At 45.7% G+C, this 26,871-nt stretch overlaps 1 protein-coding gene across 2 annotated transcripts in view; it reads right to left on the bottom strand.

Moving 5' to 3' along the window:
- Positions 1-26,871, bottom strand: part of LOC144729103 (double-stranded RNA-specific editase 1-like) — a 100,431-nt gene that overhangs the window by 1,505 nt on the left and 72,055 nt on the right. For both annotated transcript variants that reach the window (XM_078609032.1, XM_078609033.1), the window contains 4 exons: positions 14,838-14,989; positions 11,686-11,857; positions 9,521-9,702; positions 3,138-3,316 (listed from right to left, as the gene is read on the bottom strand). In XM_078609032.1, coding sequence (XP_078465158.1) covers positions 3,138-3,316; positions 9,521-9,702; positions 11,686-11,857; positions 14,838-14,989 — 685 coding nt within the window. The remainder of the gene's footprint in view (positions 1-3,137; positions 3,317-9,520; positions 9,703-11,685; positions 11,858-14,837; positions 14,990-26,871) is intronic.

The following is a 26,871-nucleotide window of genomic DNA, read 5'->3' as shown; positions in this document are numbered from 1 at the left end:
CTCGGGGTGCCACGCGTAGTAACAACGACACAAATAGAGCAGCGGGCTTTAAAAACACCTCCCCCCCTCCCCCCCACTGTTGATAAACTACTGTGGTCAATGTCAGTCTAACCTTGAAGGAGTAGCCACACCCCCAGCCATTGTGGCAACCAATCATCAGTGACAGAGCGTGTACCATCACTCACACGGAGCAGGGGAGGGGGGGATACTATCCCGAGGAAGGGTGACCTCTTTAAAGAGTTAGGGACCGGCCAGCGTGCGGGTGCCCCCACCCCCCGCTCGAACTAATGGAACAGTCCCGGCTATTGTTGGCAGTGCGTGATGAAATGGAATACCTGCTATGCAGAGCAAGCCCCTAAGACCATTGCATTGGTAATGAAAGTTGGTGGGGAAAAATTGAGTTCATGACCGAAAACCAATTTTAACATCGGGCTCCTAAAACAAAAGGCTGTGAAATTAAGTGCTCAGGTGTTATGTATGATGTTACCGTTAATGGCATTAAGAGACGATGCATTGAGTGTTAATATATTAGATATTTACATATATCCGTGCGCTCTGAAATGTTTGTAATGAATGCTGATGTGTTAAATGCCTTAATTGTTAAAGCATCAAGTGTTCATGATATACGAGTATTAAGTGAAAATATATTAATGGCATACCAAGTGTTTACACATCAAATGTTAATTCATATCAAGTGTTAAAGGATTAGGTGTTTGCGTATTGAATGCGACAGTGGTAGTAATTTATGAAACTGTATGCATTAAACATATTTATTTTTAAGTGGTAATGCATGGATCAGCAATGTGGTAATGGTTAAACTATTCACACGTATTTTATTCAGTGATAATTTACACAAGTGTCTTCAATGAACAAAAAGGGTCCTTAGTGAATGTCAAGTGTTTATTTATAAACATCAATCCTCTGCGATTCAAGTTTGGGAGGAAACATTCTAAAATAACTCCGACACTTACACACCGGGTCTGGCACTGATGTGGAAAAATACATAAAATTATTTAAAGTATGAATTAATTAATTGATTTAACCGTTAATGTTTTATGTGTGGAGTGTCAGTGCATTAGCCATTCCCATTCAGGCCAGAAGCAGCTGCTTCAAAGCTTCACAAAGCTAAAACAAAGTATCAAAATTCAAAGCCACACGCAGAACCAGGCACGCCCTTTTTTCAATCCCACCTAACCCAGCTAATAAGCAAACTCTGGAATAAAATATAATTAACACTTAATTAGGCTCGCGTTTAAAACGCGATGAATACCTGTGCACCGGCGCACTTCAAGAGTCCTGCGATCTTATCGAGCTGTGGGGTAAAGCAGCCACCGATGTACGTGCCCGCTCATTAATGCGTGTGGGAAGTGAGGTGCACCCGAATCAAAAGCACTTCCTGGTGCTGCACAAAAGGCTCCTCTTAGTAATTGGGTTTCGAGGAATGAGGCCCCCTTCCTTGGGTGTCAAAGTCACAGCGACACCGATTCGCACTTTTACGTATTTCATCTCCCGGAAACGTATTAAACCTCCGAAACAAGAGGCTGGGGGGGTACACCAGAGGAAGAAGGCTCTATCCGCATACAATTAGCCCCACAATCCCGGAGCAAAGGAGAAAGAAAGGGGACGAGGCAACACAGAGTGGCACACACCAATCCTGCGGCACACAACTTTTAAAGTCGGTAAAGGGTATTTCTGAACTAAGCGCGATGGCTGGGATCGCTTCGTACGCCCGCGTTTAATTAACGCTGACGCAGGGCGGACTTAAAAGTACGACGCGCATGTGGTGCGGCTAACGACACTAGTAATAAGCCGAGTTAACCGGGCTAAAATCAAATTCTACCTGCGTTGAGGTCTGTGTAGTTTCCCAGTGGCACTTGTTTTTAAGTTGTGGTTTTCATTGCAGTGAAGCTCAAAGCCAATTCAGTCCGGGTTTAATTGTAGTCGAAGGAAGTCGAAAAGTGCAGCCTAATTTTTGGAAGTCTGGGTGTGTTTTAGTCAGGGTGTACGTTTAGTTTTTGCTCACTTCAGTTTGCGTGAAAGGAATTACAAGAATGAAAACTTGTACCACACCACCAAATGCACACAGTGACGTGCATATAATACATCGATAGACATGCAGCAATGCACAAGCAAAACAAACTATGTAAAATAAAAAAAGTGAAAACACACACAACACACACGCATGCATAAGCCGTTTAGCGGTTTCAAACATGCACACACGTGCACTGGGAGCGTTATGGCGAGAAACATGCCAAGCCACATTCGTATCATCAATGCGAACTTTGGTACACCAAAGCTACTTATTTTAGGTCAAGCTGACCTAGGGGCGGCAGAGGCCAGGTTGGTTCTGACTTAAATTGTCACTGGTGGTATGCACCACGGGCTAGCAAGCGGACCCACATCACCGACTTTGTGGTTCAGCAGTAACCAACAATTTGCCGGGACATGTAAACACAGAGCTCTCCTCTGTGCAGCCTGTGTAGGCTGCCGGGGCAAGTCCAATTTTACGAGCATCTGTCAAGGCCGGAACGGCCTTTGTCTCCCCCAGTGTGAATGTTTATTTACTGCCCAAGACACTCATTTAAGGTCCGTGTCAACCTAGGGGATGGGGGGGGGGGCAGGATTGGTTCGACATTACCAGCAATTAACGTTGGCCGTGGCCAGAAATCAGTCTCAGGTCGCCGGGTTCATGGCACGGTGCGCTCACCAACACACTGCCGCACCCCCCCCAATAAAAACAACAGCTGCCGTTTGCCACTAAGTGGGGTTGATGTCACCTCGGCGCTTGTGCCAGGCTATGTAACAGCCTCCCGTATCCCCAAAAAGACAAAGACCACCCATATAACTGTTGGGGCAAGTGCTGTTAGCGAGCACCTATGAAGGCCGGCACTGTACAGGAGGGGATGGGTGGCCAGCACCACGTCCGACCGCCTTTGTCTCCCCGGTGGCGATGGTAACACCGCATCGGGTACTCATTTGAAGCCGAGTCGACCTAGCAGAGGCCCAAGACCGGTTCAGATAAATCGTCACGAGTGTTGGCCGTGGGCAGGAATAGAACTCTGGTCATAGCCGGATTCGTAGCGCTAACCGCGACACCACCGCTCTCCACGTGTACAAGCGCACGCACACGAGCCCACCTTGCCATAAAGCCGCACCCATCGGGTGAAAAAGGCGTTCTTGGCGAGGCGAGAGGGTCGCCCCGTGTCGTCCTTGCCCGTGGTGGCATTGACCACCTCCAGGCTGTGGTCGCCCACCGTCCAGTTCACGCTGAAGCTGGGCGCCTTGCCCGGCTGACGTGACTCGGCGTTGCTGATTCCTGCACCCAAAAACAAACACACAAATGAGCGATGGTAACGCGGCCCGGCGGAATGCGCAGCCGCCCACGCCGGAGCCGGTCAACCACCTTCACAAGTGGAAAATCAAATGAGGCCCCCCGCAGTGCGACCACGGGAGATCCTGGCCAAACTGCAGGGGCGTGCGATGTGAACCTGCTGCCAACTTCGCAAATTCAACGGAGGCAGCAGCAGCAGCAGCAGTAATTAATTCAGCCTCACCTAAAACCAGATATAGATCTCTGGGTTACTATTCACGAATCCAAGAGAGGCAAGAGGATTCCTGCCCACATGAGCAGAATGTAGAGGGAGAGAGTGCAGGACACGTTTGAGCAATAGGATAGAATAAAAGATAAATCAATCTGTATAAACAATATCTCTATCGACTCGACTTGACATTTGTGAGAACCCCAGCATGTAGTGTTGCACGTGGCACACACTGAAGAAAGCTGTATACGTGTCCACTAATAATCACGTCTTCCTTTCAGAGTGTGGCATCGAATGGAGAAAATCAGATGTAGGGAAAGAGTAACGAGCAAGTTGGAGAACAATCCAGAGAAGGAGAAAGGGTGTGTGAACTGGGGCACATCGCCAGAGGCGAGAGCTTGACGAAGTCAATTCTGGAAGGATGTTTGAAGAGAGACGCTAAAAAAAAATGCTCGGCTTAAGAAAAAAATTGACGACTCGAAAGAAGCAAGGGGGAGGGGGGCACCAAAGGGTGACATGAAGACGCTCAAGATCAGCCTGGATGGAGAAAGTTTGAGTTCAAGACAAAACATTGGGCAAAGGACGAAACGATGATACCTTCATAATTTAACACAGCCTCATGGGAGTACGCATATTGTAGGTTCGCGTGTCTGGTGGTGTGCTCCTGCTCATTTATAGATTATTTTGTCTTCCTCAGCAGAGAAGGCAGATATACATCTGATGTATAGTTGTAGATGGCTCTCACAACATATTGGCAAACGTGAAAACATTTGCCAATAAAACTTTTGAATGGTCACGAACAGTTTTCCATTAGCAGATGAGCAGATAAGTTAAATGTGAAAGAACCTGTCATATGAACAGTTCTAAATTGACATATAAAGTCTGCATTATAAGATAATAAGTTAACATTGGAGGAATTTGGAATATAAATAGTTTCTATTCGCATATGTACATGAACAGGCCTTGGTCAATCCACTGCTGGATGAAGGCCTCCCCACGCTGGCAGTTATTGGTGGCAGTTATTGTGAAATTTCGGTCACAGTTCCTATGATCACTGTTACATTGCTTATGGCTTTATTTTGGTGATTTCAAAAAGTTTTTAGGTTTGGCATTTTTGTTTGTTGTAGTACGGAGTTAGAATGATGGCTTTAATCTAAGTTGTCTTGTGGTTGTTGTTGTTGTTTGACTTGCATCCCACTGGGATTTTTGCACACAGCGTTGGTGTACGGTGCTTTTTTTCTGGATGACTTTGCAGTTTTTTACTGGATTTTTCTGTTTGTGCATAGTCACTTTAAGATGTTTTCTTGTTCGTGTTTTTGTTTTTTGTTTGTTGCGGTTGCACCCGATTCAAGAGCCGAATGGCTCACAGGGCTATACCTAATAAATGAAACTGAAGTTATGACCATACCTCACCACACTGGTTAGTGCGGGTTGGTGAAAGTGTAGAGCATAAATGTGCGAGAATACGAGTACACACAACAATTGCAGCCCGACTGCAGCCTACAACACTTGGTTCATGAGAGGTGGTCGCTAATCCAAGCGCTATACAGGGCCAAAGCCTGCTTAGCTTCCAAGATCTGAGGAGGTATTTCGTCACAGACCATGTACGTCTATTTTCAGCATATTTCGAGTTAAAAATCTGATGAATTGCCGCACGGGAACACATTCAAAGGAATGTGGCTCGCTAAAAAGGTAAACATGTCAAAAGGTAATTGGCAATCCCGACTTCACTGTTATAAATAAATGTAATTGGCACTTGTTAATTATTACAAATTACCGCAATTTTCAAGGCCCCAGAACTGTTCAATGAAGTGTCAAAGTCAAAAAAATTGTTGTGAACTCATTGCTGTTAGCTTGTTAAATAAAATATATGAGGGTGAAAAAAAGAACACACACCACATATAGGCATGATCAATTGCAATGTTTTTTTCTTTTCAGCTGTGCATGGAAAATAAAGCAATAACCAGGACCGTTCGTGGATGAAAACCAATAAACATCTCGTGCAAATGTGTGCTAATAGAGACTATAATGACAAGATGAGTATGACTAATGTAAATTATTTAAGCAGGCCAAAGTCCATTGAGATTCATGGCATGCTGCAAAAAGACCCAGGAATCCATAGTTGGGTATAGTTCTGCGATTTTACTTTGCGTGTTAGTGTTCTAAATTTGCTACCTAGATTTTCACGAGAATAAAACAGCCCACTCTCGCAAACGAGAGCTAAAGCAGCATTTTGCCAAACTCCATTCTCCACATTCTTAGGTTTTTTCGGTAAAGTCACGTAGGTAAAACATCAAAATTAATGAAAATAAAATAAAATAAAAAACAAAAATCACGACGTTTCGGAGGCAACATCTCCACGTGCCACACCAAGGTACGTACTTCACCCCGATCCGTTCACATCTCCTGCAAGCGTCCGACGATTGCTAAACACAGCCCTAGTGGCGGCGTAGAGAATGCCGATTCAAACAAAGACCGCGTGCGTGTAAATGTATCCATGAGAGGTTTTTTTGGGGTTAGATCGCGTAAATACCAAAGTGTCGCTAAACCCGCCACCACCCGTCACAGCCAATTAAAAAAGGTTCGTCACGTAAACAGAACGTGGCAATGTTTTACGAGCACAGCACACCGCTTGTGTGTTGGAGAGTAAACCCACAAGATTTACAATTCGAGTACGACGTTTTGCCGTTAATAACAACCTACGTCATCACGTGACACATTTATATTTACGCGATCTAACCCCAAAAATAAAATCCCTCTATTATGGATATTGGTCACGAAAGGCCTACGTGTTAAACCGTGTAAATGTAAAATGTCGCAAAGCCCTTTTATCAATCCACTGCTAGATAGTCTCCCCATACTCTTCAGGTGACGGGGGCTGAGCGAGCATACTTCACCACACTGGTCTGTGTGCAGGTCGGGGTCGAGGGAACGTGCTCCGAAGCTGCCGCTTCCCTCCGCGTGGAATCTTTGCACCGAATAATTTGAGTGGGTCCTTTACAATGCGACGCGGGACATGTTTAGTGTTATTTAGATATTTATTTTTAATAGATTTTTATCTTTTCCTATACCTCGCACTCCCCCCCCCCCTGCACACGAGCGAATTTCAGCACTCCATCTGCGTTGTTCGACTGCCTCTCGGTGCACGTTCCTTCCCCGTCACCCCTTCATCGTTCTTGCACCACCAGCCATTATCCCTTCGAGAAGTGTGTCCTGTCCAAGTCCACTTACCTTGCCTAACAGTCAAAATGATATACAGTAAAACCTTGGATTGCGAGCATAATTCGTTCCGGAAACGTGTTCATAATCCAAAGCACTCGTATATGAAAGCACTCGTACATCAGTTGTGATCACGTGACGCTCGGCAGACAAAGCGTATACACGAACTACTCGTATTGCAAGGCATCGCTCGTTTATCCAATTAATATTTACTTAAAATTTTAGCTCGACTTACAAAATACTCGCAGACCAAGTTACTCGCAATCCAAGGTTTTACTGTAGCATGAACCTGCCTGTGTTCCCATATCATGAAAAAAAACTGTTTAGTATTATTTGTATATTTTGAAAGTTATTTATTTACCTTTGCTCACCTATCGTGTTTTTTTGTCTTGTTTGTTGTTGTGACGTTTTGAAAAAGAGCTTTACAGCTCATCGGATTCCTCCGGTATGAATACAGATTCTGATTCTGTTTAGGAATCATCAGGCGTGTATAATGTGCACCAACTTTATTTGCACCTGAACGGCGTTAAATTGGTAAAACTCTGAGCGCCGTGGTAGCATGGTGTAAACTCCACGTTACAACGGCACTACACGCTTTGGCAATTACCCACGGAAATGACTCTGGAGGAGGAATCTCACCGTTTGCCTTTGTATAAAACCTGGCTCAGTGGTCAACGCTGACCATGGGGCTGTGCTGCATCTCACAGAAACACTCAAGACTGATAAACACCAACTTATGAGAATGGAATCCTATTACAGTACTCGTAGTGATTATTCTAATGAGCACTTTCAATCTTTTTGCGCGAGTTCAGTGCAGCCATGGAGTTGATTAAGGAGTTTGCTGTGGATATGAATAGGGTATCTGCAATGTAACCCTAATGAAAGCTACAATTCTCCCCCCTTTTAAATTTCACAACTTTTGCATTCGAAAATGTATAAAGGCAAATTAATATTCACTTTTGAGATGTAATTTCTTACATTCAAACTTCACGTTTTTTTTCTAAACGACAGCATTTAGCCTTTGATTGATTACACTGGAGGATAACGATAATATTTAACCTCGTGTAATTAAACAAAAGTATAACGAGACTATGATGGAACGAAGGCTGATCAATAAGTATCCATCAGCCGTATGCCCAAATGCCTCAAGGAACTAAAACATATACCAACTTTGGGCCTCGACATCAGCTTCCTGAAGAACTGAGGCCCACAATAATCTCCACCCGTCTTGGCAAAGTGCCAAATCGTTGGTAATGGAGACGTTGTCGTGAAGATTAAAAAAAAAATCGGGCAGAAAATATTCACTCACCAACGAGCGACATGGGCAGAGGAATCGTCGCAACTTTCAACATCCACCACGCAAGAATTATGCTACAACTATTTGACTTTGGAAAGATGTTTGCCATTTTTGCTTATAACTCGAGAATAAAACATTGTACATGGATGAGCAATGCAATAAAAAGTTCAGCAATGAAAGCATCTTCGCAACAAACAATTTTTGTTTCTTATTGAGAGGGGGTGACCTTTCATACTTGCCTTCCCATAAAATCTAAAATAATTGTCTCTTTACTTATTATTTATTTTCTTTACTACTTACCTTTCTCATGCTATTCTTTGCGCACGGTTGCACTTTATTTTGCGCGCGGTCGTAATTTACTTTGCGCAGTCGGTGTTAGCCGCCGAGGTCGTGACGGGGTTTCTTTAATTATTCCTGTTGCTCTATGCCCCCCCCCTCCCGCACCGTCCCTGTTCCGTTGTAATGTGGCACCGATGCACGACTTTATTGAGGGCGATATTGACACGTGAAATGCAGACTGATTGATTGATCCGACGAGCAGAAAACAACTTTTAACGGAGTGATGGGCTGGTTGCGATTGCTCGTAAAAAAATAAACACCTGCCGAACCTGCCGATGATCGGCTTATTGAAAGAAAATCATCCTCCACACCAAACCAGTACTGGATGTGTTGGAATTTTTTTGTTTTGTCTGTCACTTCACTCTAAACTCAACAATGTTAGGACAAAGCATGAAGCCCCCCCCGCCCCGTGTAGAGCGTCGCCTTCCTGTGTACACGGAAGGTGCCACACGGAATCGAGTTACCGAATGGGTGTCGAATTTAACCTTTGCATCCTGACAATTCCATGGCAAGAGCACCGCCAGCAGGGTTATACATCTCCCAAGGTCCAATCTCCCTGCGAAAATAAGCAATCGGGTGGCGTTCACCCTCGTTGGCGGCCCTGAAATATGGAAATTCCACATTCCCATGTTGGACGAGAAACCTCTGTAATGTCCCTACGATTCATGACCCAGCGTAGGGAGTCTTGCTGTGAAAAACAAGTAGCGGCGTTCCACAACGCCTTGATAACCAGTACAGGGAGTCTCTATATGACTAACTGACCAGTACTGGGAGTATCTGTACGACTCATTAACCAGTGCAAGAAATTATGACTATGCAGGCTGTGTTCTGCTATTATTCTGTAACCAGGGCAGGAAGTTCCACTACAGCTCATTAACCAGTACAGGGAGTCTCTGTATTAAATCAACCGGTGCAACAAGTTTTTGCCATGCGTAGTGTTCTGCTGCGGTTATTTAACCGGTGAAATTAGTCGTTTGCGAGACTCATTAACCGGTGCATAGAGTTCCCCGTCCACTACGGTTCATTGCCCAGCACAGGGCGTCTCCAGTTTGATAGACGACGCGGTGCGGTGCTGGTTAACGTTCACCTTAACCCTCTTCTAGTTAGGGGGAGACGGGGCACTCACCGCTGAGCAGGGGCCGGTTGAGCTTAAATAGCGGGGGAAGCTCCCCCACGTCGGCCATGCGCTGGCAGACGGCGCGTGACAGGTGCTCGCCGTGGTACAAGCTGCCCAGGATGATGCTGTCCAGGTAGATGGGATCCACGTAGTGGCTGAGCAGTGAGCCCTGGATCCCCACCACGTTCCACCTGCAAAGACGAACAAAGGCAAAGATCCACCCCCCTGTATAGCCTCTGACAAGACTGTTGGGGCAAGTGCTGTTAAGCGAGTAGCGTCTATGAAGGCCGGCACAGCGCACGAGGGGGTGGGTGGCCAGCACCACGCTCGGCCGCCTTTGTCTCCCGAGTGGCGACGTTTACACATCGCACCAGGTACTCAATCGGAGCTCAGCCAACCTAGGTGAGGCCCAGGACCAGTTTAGATAATCGTTACCGGTGTTGGCCGTGAGCGTGAATCGAACTCGGGTTGCCGGGGTTCGTAGCACGGGGTGCTAACCGCTACACTGTGTGCGCACACCCGTGCACAGTGCTGCTCACATCACTGTCAATCGATCAGTTGAGACTGCCAGGTGGCTAAGCACTGACCCGCGCGGTCGGACTGTGTGGTTCAGCTCACAATGTGGCGTGCTTAATTCCCGGCATGCGTTTTTCCCAAACGCATCGTACGACGTGAAGCCCAACCTTCGCACAGCGTGGGAGTCTGCTAACAACTCCCCCAACACCCCCCAAAACCAACTAGCACACCCGTGTGGACACCTGCCCACTCACAAAAACAAAGATCTCCCGTGTAGCCTTAAGAGATTGTTGGGGCAAGTGCTCTTAGCAAGCACCTATGAAGGCTGGCGCGGCATACGAGGGGGTGGGTAGCCAGCACCACACCCGGCTGCATTTGTCTTCCAAGTGACGATGTTTACACACCACACCAGGTACTCATTTGAGGCCGAGTCGACCTAGGAGAGGCCCAGGAACGGTTCAGATAATCGTCTCTGGTGTTGATGGCCATGAGCAGGAATCAAACTCGGGGCCGCCGGGTTCGTAGAGCACAAAATTCTCACCGCTACACTACCGCTCCACGCACACACTGGTACGCACACAGAGACACACAGACACACTGGTACACACACACATACACTGGTACACACACACACAGACACACACTGGTACGCACACAGAGACACACAGACACACACTGGTACGCACACAGAGACACACAGACACACACTGGTACGCACACAGAGACACACAGACACACACTGGTACGCACACAGAGACACACAGACACACACTGGTACGCACACAGAGACACACAGACACACACTGGTACGCACACAGAGACACACAGACACACACTGGTACGCACACAGAGACACACAGACACACACTGGTACGCACACAGAGACACACAGACACACACTGGTACGCACACAGAGACACACAGACACACACTCGTACGCACACAGAGACACACAGACACACACTGGTACGCACACAAAGACACACACTGGTACGCACACAAAGACACACTGGTACGCACACAGAGACACACTGGTACGCACACAGAGACACACTGGTACGCACACAGAGACACACACTCGTACGCACACAGAGACACTGGTACACACACTCGTACGCACACAGAGACACAGACACACACTCGTACGCACACAGACACATACTCGTACGCACACAGAGACACACAGACACACTGGTACACACACAGAGACACAGACACACACAGGCACACACTCGTACGCACACACAGAGACACAGACACACACTCGTACGCACACAGAGACACACACTCGTACGCACACAGAGACACAGACACACACTTGTACGCACACAGACACATACTCGTACGTACACAGAGACACAGACACACTGGTACACACACAGAGACACAGACACACACAGGCAAACACACTCGTACGCACACACAGAGACACAGACACACACTCGTACGCACACAGAGACACACACTCGTACGCACACAGAGACACACAGACACACACTCGTACGCACACACATGCAATCGTAACACTCCTCCCCATGTGTACACCCACCCAATCGCGCACACAACCGCCCGCACGCACAACAATTCACGAGCCCACCGGGACACCTGCCCCCCCTCACCCCGCCCCCCCCCCCCCCCCTAGGCCCGCGTGCCCTTGCCTCGCGATCTTGTCGCTGCAGGACATGGTGAGGAGGCGTTCCCCCTGCAGCACGCCGTCCCACGTCTGGATGGCGTTGCACGAGCGCACGGGGATGGTACCCTCCCCGGACTCGATCTTCGTCCGCAGTTGTCCCCGCGCTTTCCGGTTCGGGTGCTTGTCGCCGCGTTCCACTGAGCGCACAAAGACACCACCCCACGCCCCCCCACATGGCCTGTTGGAGCAAGTCCTGTCTTACGAGCGCCAATTGTGGCTGGAGCTTCGCACGCCAGTGCTGTGTGCCCACCAAAAGATCCCCCGTGTAGCCTCTAACGGACTGTTGGGGCAAGTGCTGTTAGTGGAGACCTATGATGGCCGGCACGGGCACAAGAGGGGGTGGGTGGCCGGTACCACACGCGGCCGCCTTCGTCTCCCCAGTGACGATGTTTACACATTGCACCAGGTACTCGTTTGAGGCCGAGTCTACCTAGGGGAGGCCCAGGACCGGTTCAGATAATCGTCACTAGTGTTGGTCGTGAGCGGGAATTGAACTCGGTTCACCGGGTTCATAGCGCAGCACGCTAACCGCTACACCACCGCTCACCACTGGCTGGAGCTTCGCACGCCAGTGTGGTGTCGCCACCACTACCATCACCACACCCGGCCGCTGCTGTCTCCCCAGTGTAGACATTTACACAGCGCGTCAGGTTCACACTTTAAGACCGAATCAACCGAGCAATGACCAAGATTGGTTCACATATCGCTCTGCACCGAGGTTAGCCTTGGCCAGGAATCAAACTGGTTGTTACGTTCGCAGCGCAGTGCTCAAAGCACTCCGCCGCCTCTCCGCTTAGGCACGCGTGCGTACGTACACATGGACGCACGTGCACACAACCACACATACGCAGGAGAACACATGGTGGGCAAGTGGATCACACTCGGTCGCCTGTGCACGGTAGAAAAGTTTGACAAAGTGGGGCTCAATATTTATCCCATTTCTTAGCAGACCCGAGGCAGCTTATTTACTAAACACACGTACTGAATATGTTACGGAAATTTTAACACAGACCCCCTTCTAGATGTTGTGCCAAACTCAAGGAAGAAAGGCGAGATACTGCCCATTATAGCATCAGCAGTGCCATGTCACGTTGGCGAATAACCCAGCAAAAATTACCATGAACGTTGCTTTTGCTGCCTTTTACACTGGCCCATTTTGCAACAAGATTGGGTGCTAGCTTACGCTGCATGAAGAGCATTTTGCAATGTGTCCATCTCCTATAACAGGGCCACTCAATTATATTTCTGGTGGGCCACGTGATGTCAAGCGGTGTCACGTGCACAAGCGCTCTGATGTCGCGTCATAACGTCTGTACATGTGACCGCTTATCTGTACCTCTCGTCTCCAGGGCTCTCATCTCGAGCTCTTGTAGATCTCAATTTCATCCCACTCATCTTCATCACGCGTCTAAAGCGCTCTCATTTCCACCCATGGTTTATCTCACTTTAATCTCGCAAATATTAATCTTTTGCCTCCGGGTCTCTCATCTCTCTTTTTTTTTTCATCTCGCTTTCAAATCATTAATCTGTATTTCTCTCCGTCCGGGTGAGCCGCAATTCCGCGGGCCGCTCCAAAGAGCATAAGTGGGGCCGGATGTGACCAGCGGGTCGGCAGTTGAAGACCCTGAAGTTTCGCATACAAACGATGACCCACAGAGCTCCACTGAAGCTGGTTGTTGTAATCACCAGCGAAACGTCGTACTCGAATTGTAAATGTTGTGGGTTTACTCTCCAATACACCGGTGTGCTGCAGTAGTAACCAATTGGCATGTTTTGTTTACGTGGTAAACCTCACTAGGTGGCAGGTTTAATGACATTCATATTAACGCGATCTAACCCCAAAAAACCCACTTTATTATGCAAAATTTAATTAAAATTCCATTTAAAAATCATTTAGCGATCATTAAACTAATTTCACAAGAGGACCTGCGTTTAATCTCAGGCGGAAGTGTGGGATTTGTATCGAGCATCTCAGCGGTGCTGCGTCGATGCTGACGCAGGCAAAGGGACCGGGGTCCTCGGAGCCGCCGCTGCCGGCTAAGCGGTTTTTAAAGGCATTCTAGAGGCAATGTGAACTGCTATTGTGTCAAGCAATTGACCTTCCACCACAGTCAGAAAGAAATTTTCTTTCGAGCACAATCCACAGAATTATTGAGTGTTTTTTTTTAGTTTGTCAGACGTCACCCACGCCAATGTAATTTCATTGATCAATCGGAAATGATTTAGTGTAATGTTTGAAAAAAAAAAAACTCCAAACAAATCAAAGGTTGCATTAAACGGCTTCCAAAAAAATGGTCTAAGCGACCTCCCTAACGCACTCACAATAAAATGGTCTTGAGTTCTCATTTTGCGTTTTCACTGAGCTAAATCAATTCAATTTCTATTGTACTTTTCGAAAGGCACAGGCCATCCAGCACCCATGAGGTTGATAGGGCGAGGAGGTCAAACGCTTCTAAATTACGGGACTTGAGTGTGCACATGTACGCGCATTGTGTGAATGCAAGGGCCTCATGAAACAAGAGCCCATTCTTTTTGCAGGGAGAGGGAGGAAGTCATGGCTTATCTCCCATGTTTCCTGTGTCACTAATCCCCATCTGTGTCTACTTACCCCATGTCTACTTGGTCTCCCTAGCCTCTGCGTATCACCCCTCCACCCCACGACCTCTGTCTCCTTACCTTCCATGTCATTTGTGGCGAGATGTTAACTTCCTCGTCTGGTATGAAGGAGGTTGTCGGTTTGATCCCGACCCTGCCGCCTGAAAATTTGGAGTTTGCGTGCTGTCCCTGTGGTCGCGTGGATTTTTTTTCCATATCCTCCATATTTAGAAACACGCGTCTAAGAGTATATTTGGCTGCTACAAATTTCCACGTGATAAGCCACTTCGTTGAGCTATCATGTAGCTCAGCGGACATTATCTGGTAAAATTAAAAGTTTATTTTAATTTAGTATTCTACGCTCAATGTCTCCACACCCTTTGTGGCTTCTCCACCACCAACTGTTTCCTTTGCTAGCGTCCTCTCATTACAATCCCCGGTGCCCAATTACCCCCTGTACCCCCTCTCAACTTTGTTGCTCACACCGTCGTCGTCTCCTTGACCCCCTGCGCTTCCGCTTACCCTCCATGCTGGCCTCGTGCGGAGAGAAGATGCGCGCGTCCCCGCACGGCGACGTGCTGATGTACAAGTGAAACTGGATGTGCGGCTTCAGCTGGTATCCGCCGCCTCCCTCCCGCTCGCAGAAAATGCAGCCGTCCTCGGCGTCGCCTTCGCTGCAAGCGACACGGGCAGCCGCGGGGCACAAAGCGCGCGCGCCGACGATGATCATCGACGAACCTACTCCTCTGCCTCCACCGCCCCCCTCCTCTTGGCTTGCGTCCCCAAGGACACTCGGCTGACCGAGAACAGAAGGACACGACAAGTGCCGCGTTTCCACGCTGACCATTTGGAAAACGCAGACGCAAGCCGTGCTGGGACATTCCAGGAGCGGCCCAGCAAGGCCCCATTGTTTAAAGAGTCACCGATAGTTCTGTAGCCTCTGTGCCTGAAGGTAAGCGATTTCATTATTAGTTAATTTAATTTCGAGAGGCGTAGCGCCGCTGTTTTTAAAGACATTGTACTCACCGCAGAGAACTGCAGCGACACGACCACACTCGATGATAGCTAGCGGCAAACTGTCCCACACGCCCTCCCCGCACTGTCTTTTACTTCCGATTCCACTCCGATGACGTACGCGAAGTTAAACTGACGACGTACACGTACGTCATCGGAATGGGAAAGGGTTAACATCTCATTACATGAAGGGATCAAGCCATTTTTTGTGAGTAAAAGCAAATCATTGTTTGCACGGGTCTACCTGACCTGCCCACTGAACAATGTAGAGTGCGACAGGGCTGCATCTTCAGATTCAGAAACGCAACACAATATCCTGCATACAAATTTCGATTTAAAGCTTTCGTGACTGCAGGGATTCATATTCTTGGTTCTTTCGGTAAAGTCACGTAGAAGGGAAATAATAAAAATAAAATAATACAATTCTCACGACGCTTTTTTCTAAATTTCTTGCTGTTGTTTTCACACCTGATGATGATTTCTTGTGTTGCAATCAAAACGTCGTGAGAATTTTATTGTTTAATATTTGTATTATTTGATTATTTCCCTTCTACGTGACTTTACCGACAGAACCAAGAATATGAATCCTGCATACACTTCACGCAATTGGTCTTCAAATGTGTGTCCTGGTAACTACAAATTTCACAACACGACCTGCCTATACTGTACAGCATTACTTTGAAGCCAGTATTTGGGCCTCTGGTGTGTAATTAATATTGTATTGTGAGGAACAATGTTGGAAAATATTGCAAATTTGAAGTAGAAAGATAACTGTGATGTAAAGATGCATTATCATCTAACACATTATGTTCCCTTTCAAAATATGTATTGCAGATATTAATTTAAATTCAAACTTGAATTAAGTCACGCAAATACAATTCTGCAACTGCACATAAATCAGGATACAACATCAAAATATTAAATACTTGGCAGGAGTTAAAGATGGACTCTTCCATCTGACCAACTGCCAAATCGCTGTCCGTGGTGCCGACGTTAAGAAAAAAACGCCACTTTTTTCAAATTTTCTTGCTGTGGATTTCACACCTGATGATGATTGCTTGTGTTGCAGTCGAAACGTCGTGAGAATGTTATTGTTTTATATTTGCATTATTTTATTATTTCCCTTCTACGTGACTTTACCAAAAGAACCAAGAATATGAATCCCTGCAGTCACGAAAGCTTTAAATACAAGATTCTTGTACCGTTTTGACCTGTCCCTTCTGGAGTATTACTCCACCGTCTGCCCGTGTCACCCCACACATGCTGAACGCCGCGTGTGCTGCGTTTCCTTGCCGACCCTGGTGCGTGCCAAGCGTCAAGCGCCTCCTATCTCACATCTTAACTCTGGACCTCATTACCCACCCACGTCTTTCCACCAGATTACAATTTGGCTTTTTATTTTTTTAAAGTATAATTTCAAAAACACCTAACGCACTGATGTCTACCGATGCTGGCGGTGACCTTTCGTCGTAACTTTTTTAAAAATAAAAAGTGAAGTATTTTTGTTTGCCTGAAGGTCATTTAGCACAATAAATGTATTTTAAGTATCTGAAAAAGCAAAGACCCAACCACCAGATTGCAGAGTACAGATTGCAGTTATAGTTGTTTTGAAGTATTTACTTTTCAGCCTAGACATGCGCAATTGTTTCTGTGGGATTAATTTCGATGCTGAACTTTGAGGGCATGAGGATCACTTAGGCAGGCTTAAGCAACGCGAGTCATCAAATTAATACGATCACAGAGTTTGGCAGTCGTGATATTTGGAATGGGGTATTCGCCAAGACCCAGAGGTTGAGAAGCAGCACTAATTCTTCATTAACATAAATATTAAAATCGCTACGAAGACGTGGACTGAGGACTGGCTTTCAAACTGTACGACCATTTGGGGAAAGATGTGTGATATTATCAGAATCTTTATAACTGAAGGAATCCGATGAGCTATGAAGCTCTTTTTAGTAGATGTCCAGTAGGGGCAGGTCAGAACATTACAACAACCGATAAAAAACACGATAGGTGTGCATAGCATAGGAAATGTAAATAAATCACTTAAAAATATACAAATAATACTCGACAATTTTTTTCATACATGGGAACACGGGCAGGTTCAAGCTATATCATTGTGACTGTTAAGAAAGGTAAGCGGACTTGGACAGGACACTTCTAGAAGGCATAATGGCCGGTGATGCAAGAACGATGAAGGGGTGACGGTCACGGGAGGGAACGTGCACCGAGAGGCAGTCGAACAACGCAGATGGAGCGCTGAAATTCGCTCGTGTGCAGAAGGTGGGGGGGGGGGTACTTCGATGGATTAATACTCTGCAGGACGGTGAGAGATGGCGATGGCTTGGGGAGGGTCATTATCCAGCTGTGAATTGATTACGGTCGATAGCGATGATGACTTAGACACAGACTTAGATTCGTAGATTAAAAGAAACATAATTGAGCGCGTTCAACTGTCAACCTCCCTCCTGCAACAAACAGGGACACAACATAAACGCTCGCTGCTGTTCCATTTGGCTTTGCGGTGACATCGCAATTAAAGATATGAACCTCACTTGACGGGCAGACGTGCCAGCTTGTTGCGACGCGCAGTCCGTGCGAGTCTGGGCTCTTTGCAGAAACAGTGAAAACGCCGACTCTTTTGGCAGATGTTCTATACCCGTCGCCTAATTTCCCAAACACGCGCCTTGTTGAAAACTGCTGCGCTACATTCTTAATTCCTGCTGCAGGCTCAGGCACCGCAGATTAAAATAACGACACTCCCGCGTTGGGGGTCAGCATGCACACTCGGGGATTAAAACACAGTTGCCAAGGGGCCAATTTAATGGTCGAAATCCCCACAGCGAATACGAGAAACCATTTGGCTCAGGCACCCGGTGTCGATTAGCGCACAGCGTGAGTTCACACCTAAATGATTGTAATTTTAAACAAGCTACTGCACGATTAATTGTTGGAGGGTTTTTGTTCTTTTGCACGAAATTACATTTCACGTGAACTGTGTATACATATACGCAGAGCCCTTTTATGAATCCACTGCTATGAGGGCCTCCAGTTATCTGACCATACTTCACCTGGCTGGTGTTGAAGATGAATGACATGCAGACAAATGGTTTGTTATGAACATTTCTCCAACCCCCCCCCCCTACGACCGGGTTGTAATTATGCTATTTAGTAGGCTTGTAATGGTTTATCAATTCGTAAATTAAATCGATTATTATGTTTACAATACACACATTGATCTGCCATCAGAAGAATTCATTATTCACAATTTGTGCCAATTAACGTCAAACATATACGCTCGTGGAGTGCTTAAGAAAGCACACATTAGAAATAACAAAACAATACAAATGAGACAGAACAAGTCATCGACTCAACTGAATGGCGAACACACGAGTCAGGAGCGACTCATCGCATGCATCCCGATTACGAGTCAGCAATACTTTGAAAGCTAGTGCTGTTGTACGACTTCACGATTTAAACCAATATTTATATTCTTGGTTCTTTCGGTAAAGTCACGTAGAAGGGAAATAATAAAATAATAAAAATAAAACAATAAAATTCTCACGACGTTTCGATTGCAACACGAGCAATCATCATCAGGTGTGAAAACCACAATAAATATTTGTTAGACTGTAGCCTGGTGTTTAAGATGGTGATCGTATTGGCAGTCTGTAATGTAGACTGTAGCATGGTTCTAACCTGAATAAAATCAAAATAAAAACAAAAACCTTGATGTTTCGATCGCAACACAAGCGGTCATCATCAGGAAAAAGGGGGGTTTAGCCTCTAAAGGCAAACTGTTTTGCAACCGTACTGGCCTACTGGCTATCAACAAAGATTCGTTCATGAAGCCATCCATATCTACAGACACAGACACAATTTCAACCGACAAGATGGTTATAAACTCAGCAATCATTGGAAAGATGTCAACCACTTTAGGTCATGACTTGATTTGTGTTTTCTTGTCAACCTCCACCGTCAGCAGTGTGGGTGTGTGGAGCGAGGTGCAATGATTGCATGGAGGCCCTTTTAGTGGAAACCCACTAACTGCTGAGTTGTTTCCTACATTAACATCAGCTGCCCCGCCCATGCTGCTGACACACTTGGGCTACGCCCATCTCTAAACCTTTATAAACAGTTTGCCTTTAGAGGCTAACCCCCCTTCTTCCTGATGACGACCGCTTGTGTTGCGATCGAAACGTCGTGGTTTTTGTTTGTATTTGATATTCATTTTATTCAGGTTAGAACCAGGCTACAGTCTACATTATAGACTGCCAGTACACTCACTACGACTTAGAACCAGGCTATAGTCTACATTAGTGTTTTTTTATTATTTTATTTTGTATTGACTTTCTTTTTTTTCTATCTATGTGACTTTACCAAAAGAACCAAATAACATTAATTCCTGCAGTGTGATTTGTTTACCTTTCTTGTACTATCATGTTTTTGTACTGTTTGTTGTTGTAATGTTCTAACCCGCCCCGACTGGACATGTGTGAAAAATAACTTTATAGCTCATTGGATCCCTGCAGTATAAATACACATTCTGATTCAGATTTTGCATCCACATTTATAAACACACTTTTAGAATATTTGCCTGTTATACATTTTAACCTTATGGGGGTACCCCAGGATACCATAATACCTCGGCTCTCGCTTAATGTCCGTGATGCAGTCTGTCGATGGTCGGCGATGCGGTAATCGACTCATCTAGACGAGCTGTACACTACGATGCACCACTATGGTGCGTACGAGCGTTCAGGGTTTCAGCGCAATCGTCCTCGCTGCGAGTAGCGCCGATTTCGGATTGATTGGTTCTCCAGTCGCGGAGTGAAGTACACCCCTGGAAAAAATAGTGTCCCAGAAATAAAATATTTAATTACCTCGGCTATTTTGTATTATTTGGTACCCCGGGGTACTGCCCTAAGGACAATTTCTACATAAGCCACTTCGTTGAGCAATCATTTGTGAGAGCCAGGTTGTTTCTGAGAAAGAGCTATATTGCTCAGTGGGCCTTAACTGGTAAAAAAAATATATAGTTTAATTTTATAGTTTAGTTTAGCTGCCACCTGAACGAAAGGACCCAGCATCCCTGAAACCAAGTTTCCCCTACAAACTGCCACCCATTATGATCAAATGACATTGAATAACACCAAGATACCGTCGAACACTGGGAGCTCACAAATAGAACTGAAATAAAATGTACACACAACGGCTTTGGCAATTCCGCGAAAATCTAAAACACAAAGTATTGTCATGAAATTTTTACCGGCAACTGTGCTTCGGGGAAGAGGAGTTGGGAGTGTTATTACATTGCATGAATAATACTCCTGCTGTTATCTTAGCTCATCAGTTTGTTGACATGGTTAATCCTTCGCTGTTCAAACTCATCCCTCTCCAGCTCGGAGGAAGGAGCTGGCATCATCTCACATTCTGCGTTTGTAGGCGGCTGCTCATGCTGGCATGCAGTTAAAATATCACCGGTGCGGCACAAGGTAGGGAGATAAGGCCTTTTCTTTCCATACACGAAAAAAAATTATTTAGTGAAGAGCCTGGGAGTTAAATGTCAAACTAAGGCGCCATAATGAGACAAAAAAAAAGCATAGGGGCTGTGCAACTCGCAATGCCGGGTTGATATTTACGACATTTCATGCCTGCGAGGGGGGCACAGAGCGGCATTATGTTTTCGTCTTCACGCACGCATAACGATCCTTTTGTTGTCCACTTGCTGGGGTAATAAACCCCCACGCTAAACTACACAAAGTTCACCTTCACCGAGCAATCACGCACACAGAAACATTTTTTTTCTCCGACGGTGTGCACCGGGGGGGGCCCTCCTGGACACTGAAAATTTTCGGAGACAATTTTTTTTCCCCCTTTAGATGTTGCGTTACGTTGCTATTCTTATTATGCTGGTTTAGCCGCAAAAGCGTCGCCGTGTCTCCAGGCTCGTTTTCAGGAGGGTCCTGCCAAGTTTTCGCAGCACGGGGCGACGTAGCTGCTGCTTGCTGCAGTGCGTAATCCCAACTGAATAATTTGCAGGTAATTTTTCATCATTGGGATGTCTGGCCAATACAAGTAACACTGTGTGTGTGTGTGTTTAGCTACGAGAGGAGAACGTGGAGGAAACCCATGCAAGCAGAAGGGGAGAATATACAAATGAATAATGAAATGGTTTATTTACAGTCAAGCATTGCAGGAATTTAAATTCTTGGCAAGAGGTAAGCTGCTCGGAGAGCTAATGAGCATGTTGAAGCGCGTGAGTTATCGCCGTTGAGATGCTGGACATCCACCAGAGATACAATTTGGTTCTCCTGTGCAATGAGTTTATGGTCCCAGTCTGATTACTAATTACTGTAGATAAAATATGCAAATTTCTCCTAATTCTCACATCAACTATTCACAAATTCAGCCCATTCACAATCTGTTTCACCATGCACGTTATTGATTTAATAAAATATAAAACGTTCATTGTTCAAAGATTAGTATTTTGCTGCCTTGTATTTTACAATTGCATGTTATATTTGGTAATAAATATTAAATACACCGTAAGCGGGTTGAGAGTTTATCAATTTCTCCCTCTGCTTGCATACGTGCTTATGCGTTTTCCACACAAGACAATTTTTTTGATTACTATGCCTGTTTTACATAGGAAAACTTCACTCATTGAGTCTCATGATTCTCTTTCAAGAGGGTCCTGACAGGCTTTTTGCACGAGGGGACAACGATCGCTATGCACGTTTCAACTGAGCAATTTTCGGGCGTCATTTTACAAACTTGGCAAATCAGAACCTTGGGCGTTGGCACACAATGGCCTACTCTTGCGAATGACGTCAGGGGATGTGTAATGTCTGCTGCAGAGCAGACGGCGAAGAGTATTTGTTTGGTTAATAATACACCCAAAGTAATAACCAGGGTGGCCACTAGATTCAAACTGTGAACCTCTGCAACAAGCATGAATGCGCTACCGGCCGAGCCATAATTCAACAATCATCCTGTTCTTCCTCCGTGTCAATTTTGTAAAACATGAGTACACTACCGATCCCGTACCTCCGAACCCCCACACCTCCGATGAGCAGTTGGCTACGTATGGTGCGAAATAAGTTTAGCATAAGTACGTACAAAGACGATAGGTTTTCTTACAAATCTATTTTCAATTTAATTCAGCTTTGCTCTTCTCCAGATTCTCATTTAGAGGAATAAAGCTATGAAAGTAGAAGAGGCTGTGATAGAAGGGAGATGTGTGGAGCATCAGCAAGGGCAGGTGACCAAGACAGTGAATTAGCAGTGATGAGACTGCATGAGAGGTCCTTGAAATAAATGCCAAATGTACACCAAGAGAAAGATCTAAAGCCAGATTGTGAGATATCGTAATAGCAGACCCTGGAGGTCAGGCGTCAACTGTGTCACAGACGAGGGATCTGGCAAAGGGAAGGAAGTAATGGTGAGGTGTGATAGTATGAACGGTTCTAGCCGTGATGACCTATTTAACTTGACCTCTGCACTGCTATTGAGAAAACAACCGAGAGAATGCAGTAACAGGGCTGTCAAGAGTGTCAATCAAAATAATTGTTAAGTCAATGCTGGGAGATGCCCCAAATTTGACATGTGGCTCAGCTGTCACTGGAAAGTTTCTGAAAGGAAAAACGCAATGCTTCTCTGCTCCTAGACGCCAACAGCAAAACAACTTGAATATAATTGCTGAAAGAAAAAAGCAGACGGAAAAAACGATTTTTTTTTAAGTTCCTGCCAAAAAAATTAAAGCGGATGACTCAATCATCCGTGCCTGACAGACGGCTGAATGAGATGCGGGCACATTGGCAGACTTAGATGGCACGTTCGCAAGCGATGGGAGGTCCACTGTGGGTGAACAGGCTTACACTCCCAAACTCATTGCAAATGACATGTCTGCACGGAGAGCCAAATTTGCACACAAACGGCGGTGCAATCGCAGGAACACGTTGCAAGCTTCCAGCGCTGTGATGCGTCCTCTGTGATGCTATCTCTCCGTGTTGCTCTACCGCTGCTACCGCTGCCTCATCGCAAACCTCTGCAATGACAAAGTCTTCTCCCTTCTCTTGTGTCGTTATTTATTTATGCCATCCTTCTTGTTTACCCATATACTAGCTTAAAGGTTTCCACCTTCGAGAAGTCTTACAATACTGGTTATTCCCAATGAATATAAAAAAACATACATCTCTCTTTGGAATCCCACTGGGATGCTGTGTTAATTAGTGACGAGCTTATTATTTTTGATCTCGATAATAGTTGCTTACATTTGTGATACATATCTTGCTTCATGTGCGGTGCACGTTGCTTAGCAGACTCTACGAAGAGCCCGGCGATACGAACTTCATTCTCAGTGGCGAGGGACATCTGGACCCGTGCTGCACCGCCCACCTCATTTAGAACCGGCACTGACCAGCATGGTGAAGTATGGTCGAAACAACCCCCGCGGCTAAATGGCGTGAAGAGGCTTTCATTCGGCAGGACACTGACAAAAGGACGGTAAATTATTATCATTATTCTTACGCGTCAAGACCTACGCACATATTAAGATGCTACGCAAGTCCTGAGAGTGAACGTAATTGTGTGGCAGGCCCTCCGTGAGCGCTCCATGAAGACAGCGCCCGTAGCAGAGTAACGCGCACTTGCGATGAAAATAATTCCACCTTCTCAGCCCCCATCGATCACCGCCTCCTGTGATTCGACGTGGCACGCCCTGCGCCTCCGCACGTGCCACGAAGGCCGACACTGAAACTTGCGACAAATCGCTGGCGTGAAGAGAAAACCTCACTGCGAGGCTTATCGATGACGCAATAAAATTCGGCCGCCGGGTTCCATCCGAGGCTGCCAAAAAATGGGGGCGCGAGTCGGTGAGGCTTGCCCAGCTGAAAGCAAGACTCAAATGTTGTGGCCAGTTGAGCTGAACGGGTTGACAACATTAAATAAGCAAAATATAGCCTTTGGGCTCCCGTGGAGAATGAAGGAACTCAACAGACATGATGCCTAATTATGCATCTAATCTCCTGTGCAATCATCTACTCCCCCCCGCCCCCGCCCCTGTTCACTTATTTTTTAATTGCTACTTACGCCGAATACATTTTTGTGGAGGTACATTACGGTGGAAAAATTAGAAATTTATGAAAATCGTCCTCAAGTTTCCGTTGTGTGCGGTTGGGCGAAAGGACGTGAAAATATTTGATAATGCACAAACCCCCGTGCCAATAAATCTGCAGCTATCCATTTGGCAGTAATGCAACCCATAAATTTAGGCCCATTAAGTCACGATCATTTCTTTTCTCAACTCGAACGAAATTCTGCTGCTTCGTCCAATAACAGCGATGCATAAATTACGTGACAATTTCAACACCATTTGTTTTTAGCTTGCTTGTGCCTTCCTAATGTCCTTGAATTAAAATGGCCAATATATATTTTTTTTACTCCAATACATTTTCATTCAAAGATGATTTACTGCAGGGTATATTTTTAGTTCGGAAAGCAATGCTTATGTAAAACTACTGCATGCACCACAGGCAAGGCAGTATCTGTCTGAAGCAACCTTTACTGATTGACAATGTAACTAATTTTCAAGTCTGACAGTTTTAAAAATGGCCAACCAATTAATTTTTCACACTCACCTGACTCACAGCGTCATTGTCTCATTTGAAGATTTTATTTTACACTAGCGGGAAGTAACCGGCGTTGCCCAGGGGAAAAATATTTTTCAAAACTTCTCTTAAAAACATAACATATACATACACAAATACCAAGCTATTGTGAAAGCCCGGCGGACTGATTGTCTGTACATTTGTCCGTCAACAAAATTATAAGAGGCTTGTAGAAGTCCAAAAAGTTATAGAAAGTGTGGGGTAAATAGTTGATCTGAAAGGTTTCCAAAAATTGTCGACCCCCGCGTAGGCCTACATACAATAAAGTACTATCTAGTGACTTTATAGTAGTATCTGACTCTACAATAGTATCTGACTCTACAGTAGTATCTATTGACTCTATAGTATTGTCGAATGACTATAGTAGTATCTGCTAACTCTGTAGTTGTATCTACTGACTGTACAGTAGTATCTACTGAGCCCAGTAGTAGCTACTGACTGTAGTAGTATCTACCGACTCTATAGTAATAACTCTATAGTAGTAACTACTAACTCCATAGTAGTATCCGCTGACTATAGTAGTTATTAACTCTATAGCAGTATCTACTGACTCTATAGTCATTACTACCGACTCTGCAGCAGTATATACTGACTGTAGTAGAATCTACCGACTGTCGTATTATCTACTGACGACAGTAGTATCTATACTCTTTGGTTCTTTCGGTAAAGTCACGTAGGTAGAAATAAGATAAAACAAATCACGACGTTTCGATCGCAACACAAGCGATCCTCATCAGGTGGAACACCCACAGCAATAAAATGCTGAGGTAGGTGGGAGAGCTGCCGTGGCAAGAGGTTATATAGGTAAGAGGGGGGGGGGAGGAGCAAGGGGGGAGAGAGAGAGGGGGGGGTAGTGGGCGGGGCTAGAAGTGGGAAGCTGAGTGTGGACACGGGGGAAAGGGAACAGAAAAAAGTGCGAGTAGACCGGAGGAGCAAGGGGGGAGAGACTGTAGTAGTATCGACTGACTCAATAGTAGTATCTGCCGACTCTATACATATTGTAATAAAGCTCGTTGAGGCGACTTCTGGAATCCGTCTTTTATTCAACTTGTATACAGCTTTTCCTTCACGCTGCTGACAGGCAGCGTGAGAGGGACAGATAGAGAGACACACTGCCACGTGGCAACCCGGAGCCCCGCTCCCGCGTGGCCCCCTTCCTCTGTTCGTTCCCGTTCTGACCACGTGTCGTTCGTCTCCACCCCTATTTAATACCCGGGTCACGTGGTACGTTTCCACCAATCCTGGTTAGCCTCCATGGAATATTCCAGGCCCCCTCGTAAGCTGCCGGGACCACGCCCCTGACTCATCTCCCCATTGGCTGTGGCCAAAGCCAGCAGAACCAATCCCCTACTTACAGCTGTCACCTTTCCATTACGTCAGGGCCACGCCCCTAGGCTTCCCCCCATTGGCTATAAACCAGGACCGGCAGAGCCAATCATCATGACGAGTTGTGATACGTCATTGAGCCGGATATATCCTCACATTACAATATCAAAAAACTCTATAGTAGAAATACTGACGCTACAGTAGTATCTAATGACTATAGTAGTATCTACGGAATCTATAGTCGTATCTACTGACCTAGTGGTATCTACTGATTGTAGTGGTATATACTGACTGCAGTAGTATCTACTGACTGTAGCAGTATTTACTGACCGCAGTAGTATCTACTGACTCTATAGTAGTAACTAATAACTCTACAGTAGTAAATATTGACTCTAAAGTAGTATCAACTAACCATAGTAGTAAATATTAACTTTATAATGTCTGCTGACTATAGCAGTATCTGCTGATTATAGCAGTATCTACCGACTATAGTAGTATCTACCGACTTTAGTAGGAACGACTGACTAAAGCAGTATCGACTGAAT

Source organism: Lampetra planeri, chromosome 31 (genome assembly GCF_965212315.1).
Source record: "Lampetra planeri chromosome 31, kcLamPlan1.2.h2, whole genome shotgun sequence".
Classification (NCBI taxonomy): Eukaryota; Metazoa; Chordata; class Hyperoartia; order Petromyzontiformes; family Petromyzontidae; genus Lampetra; species Lampetra planeri.
The sequence above is the reverse complement of the archived record's forward strand: the minus strand, read 5'-3'. Positions and strand labels throughout refer to the sequence as shown.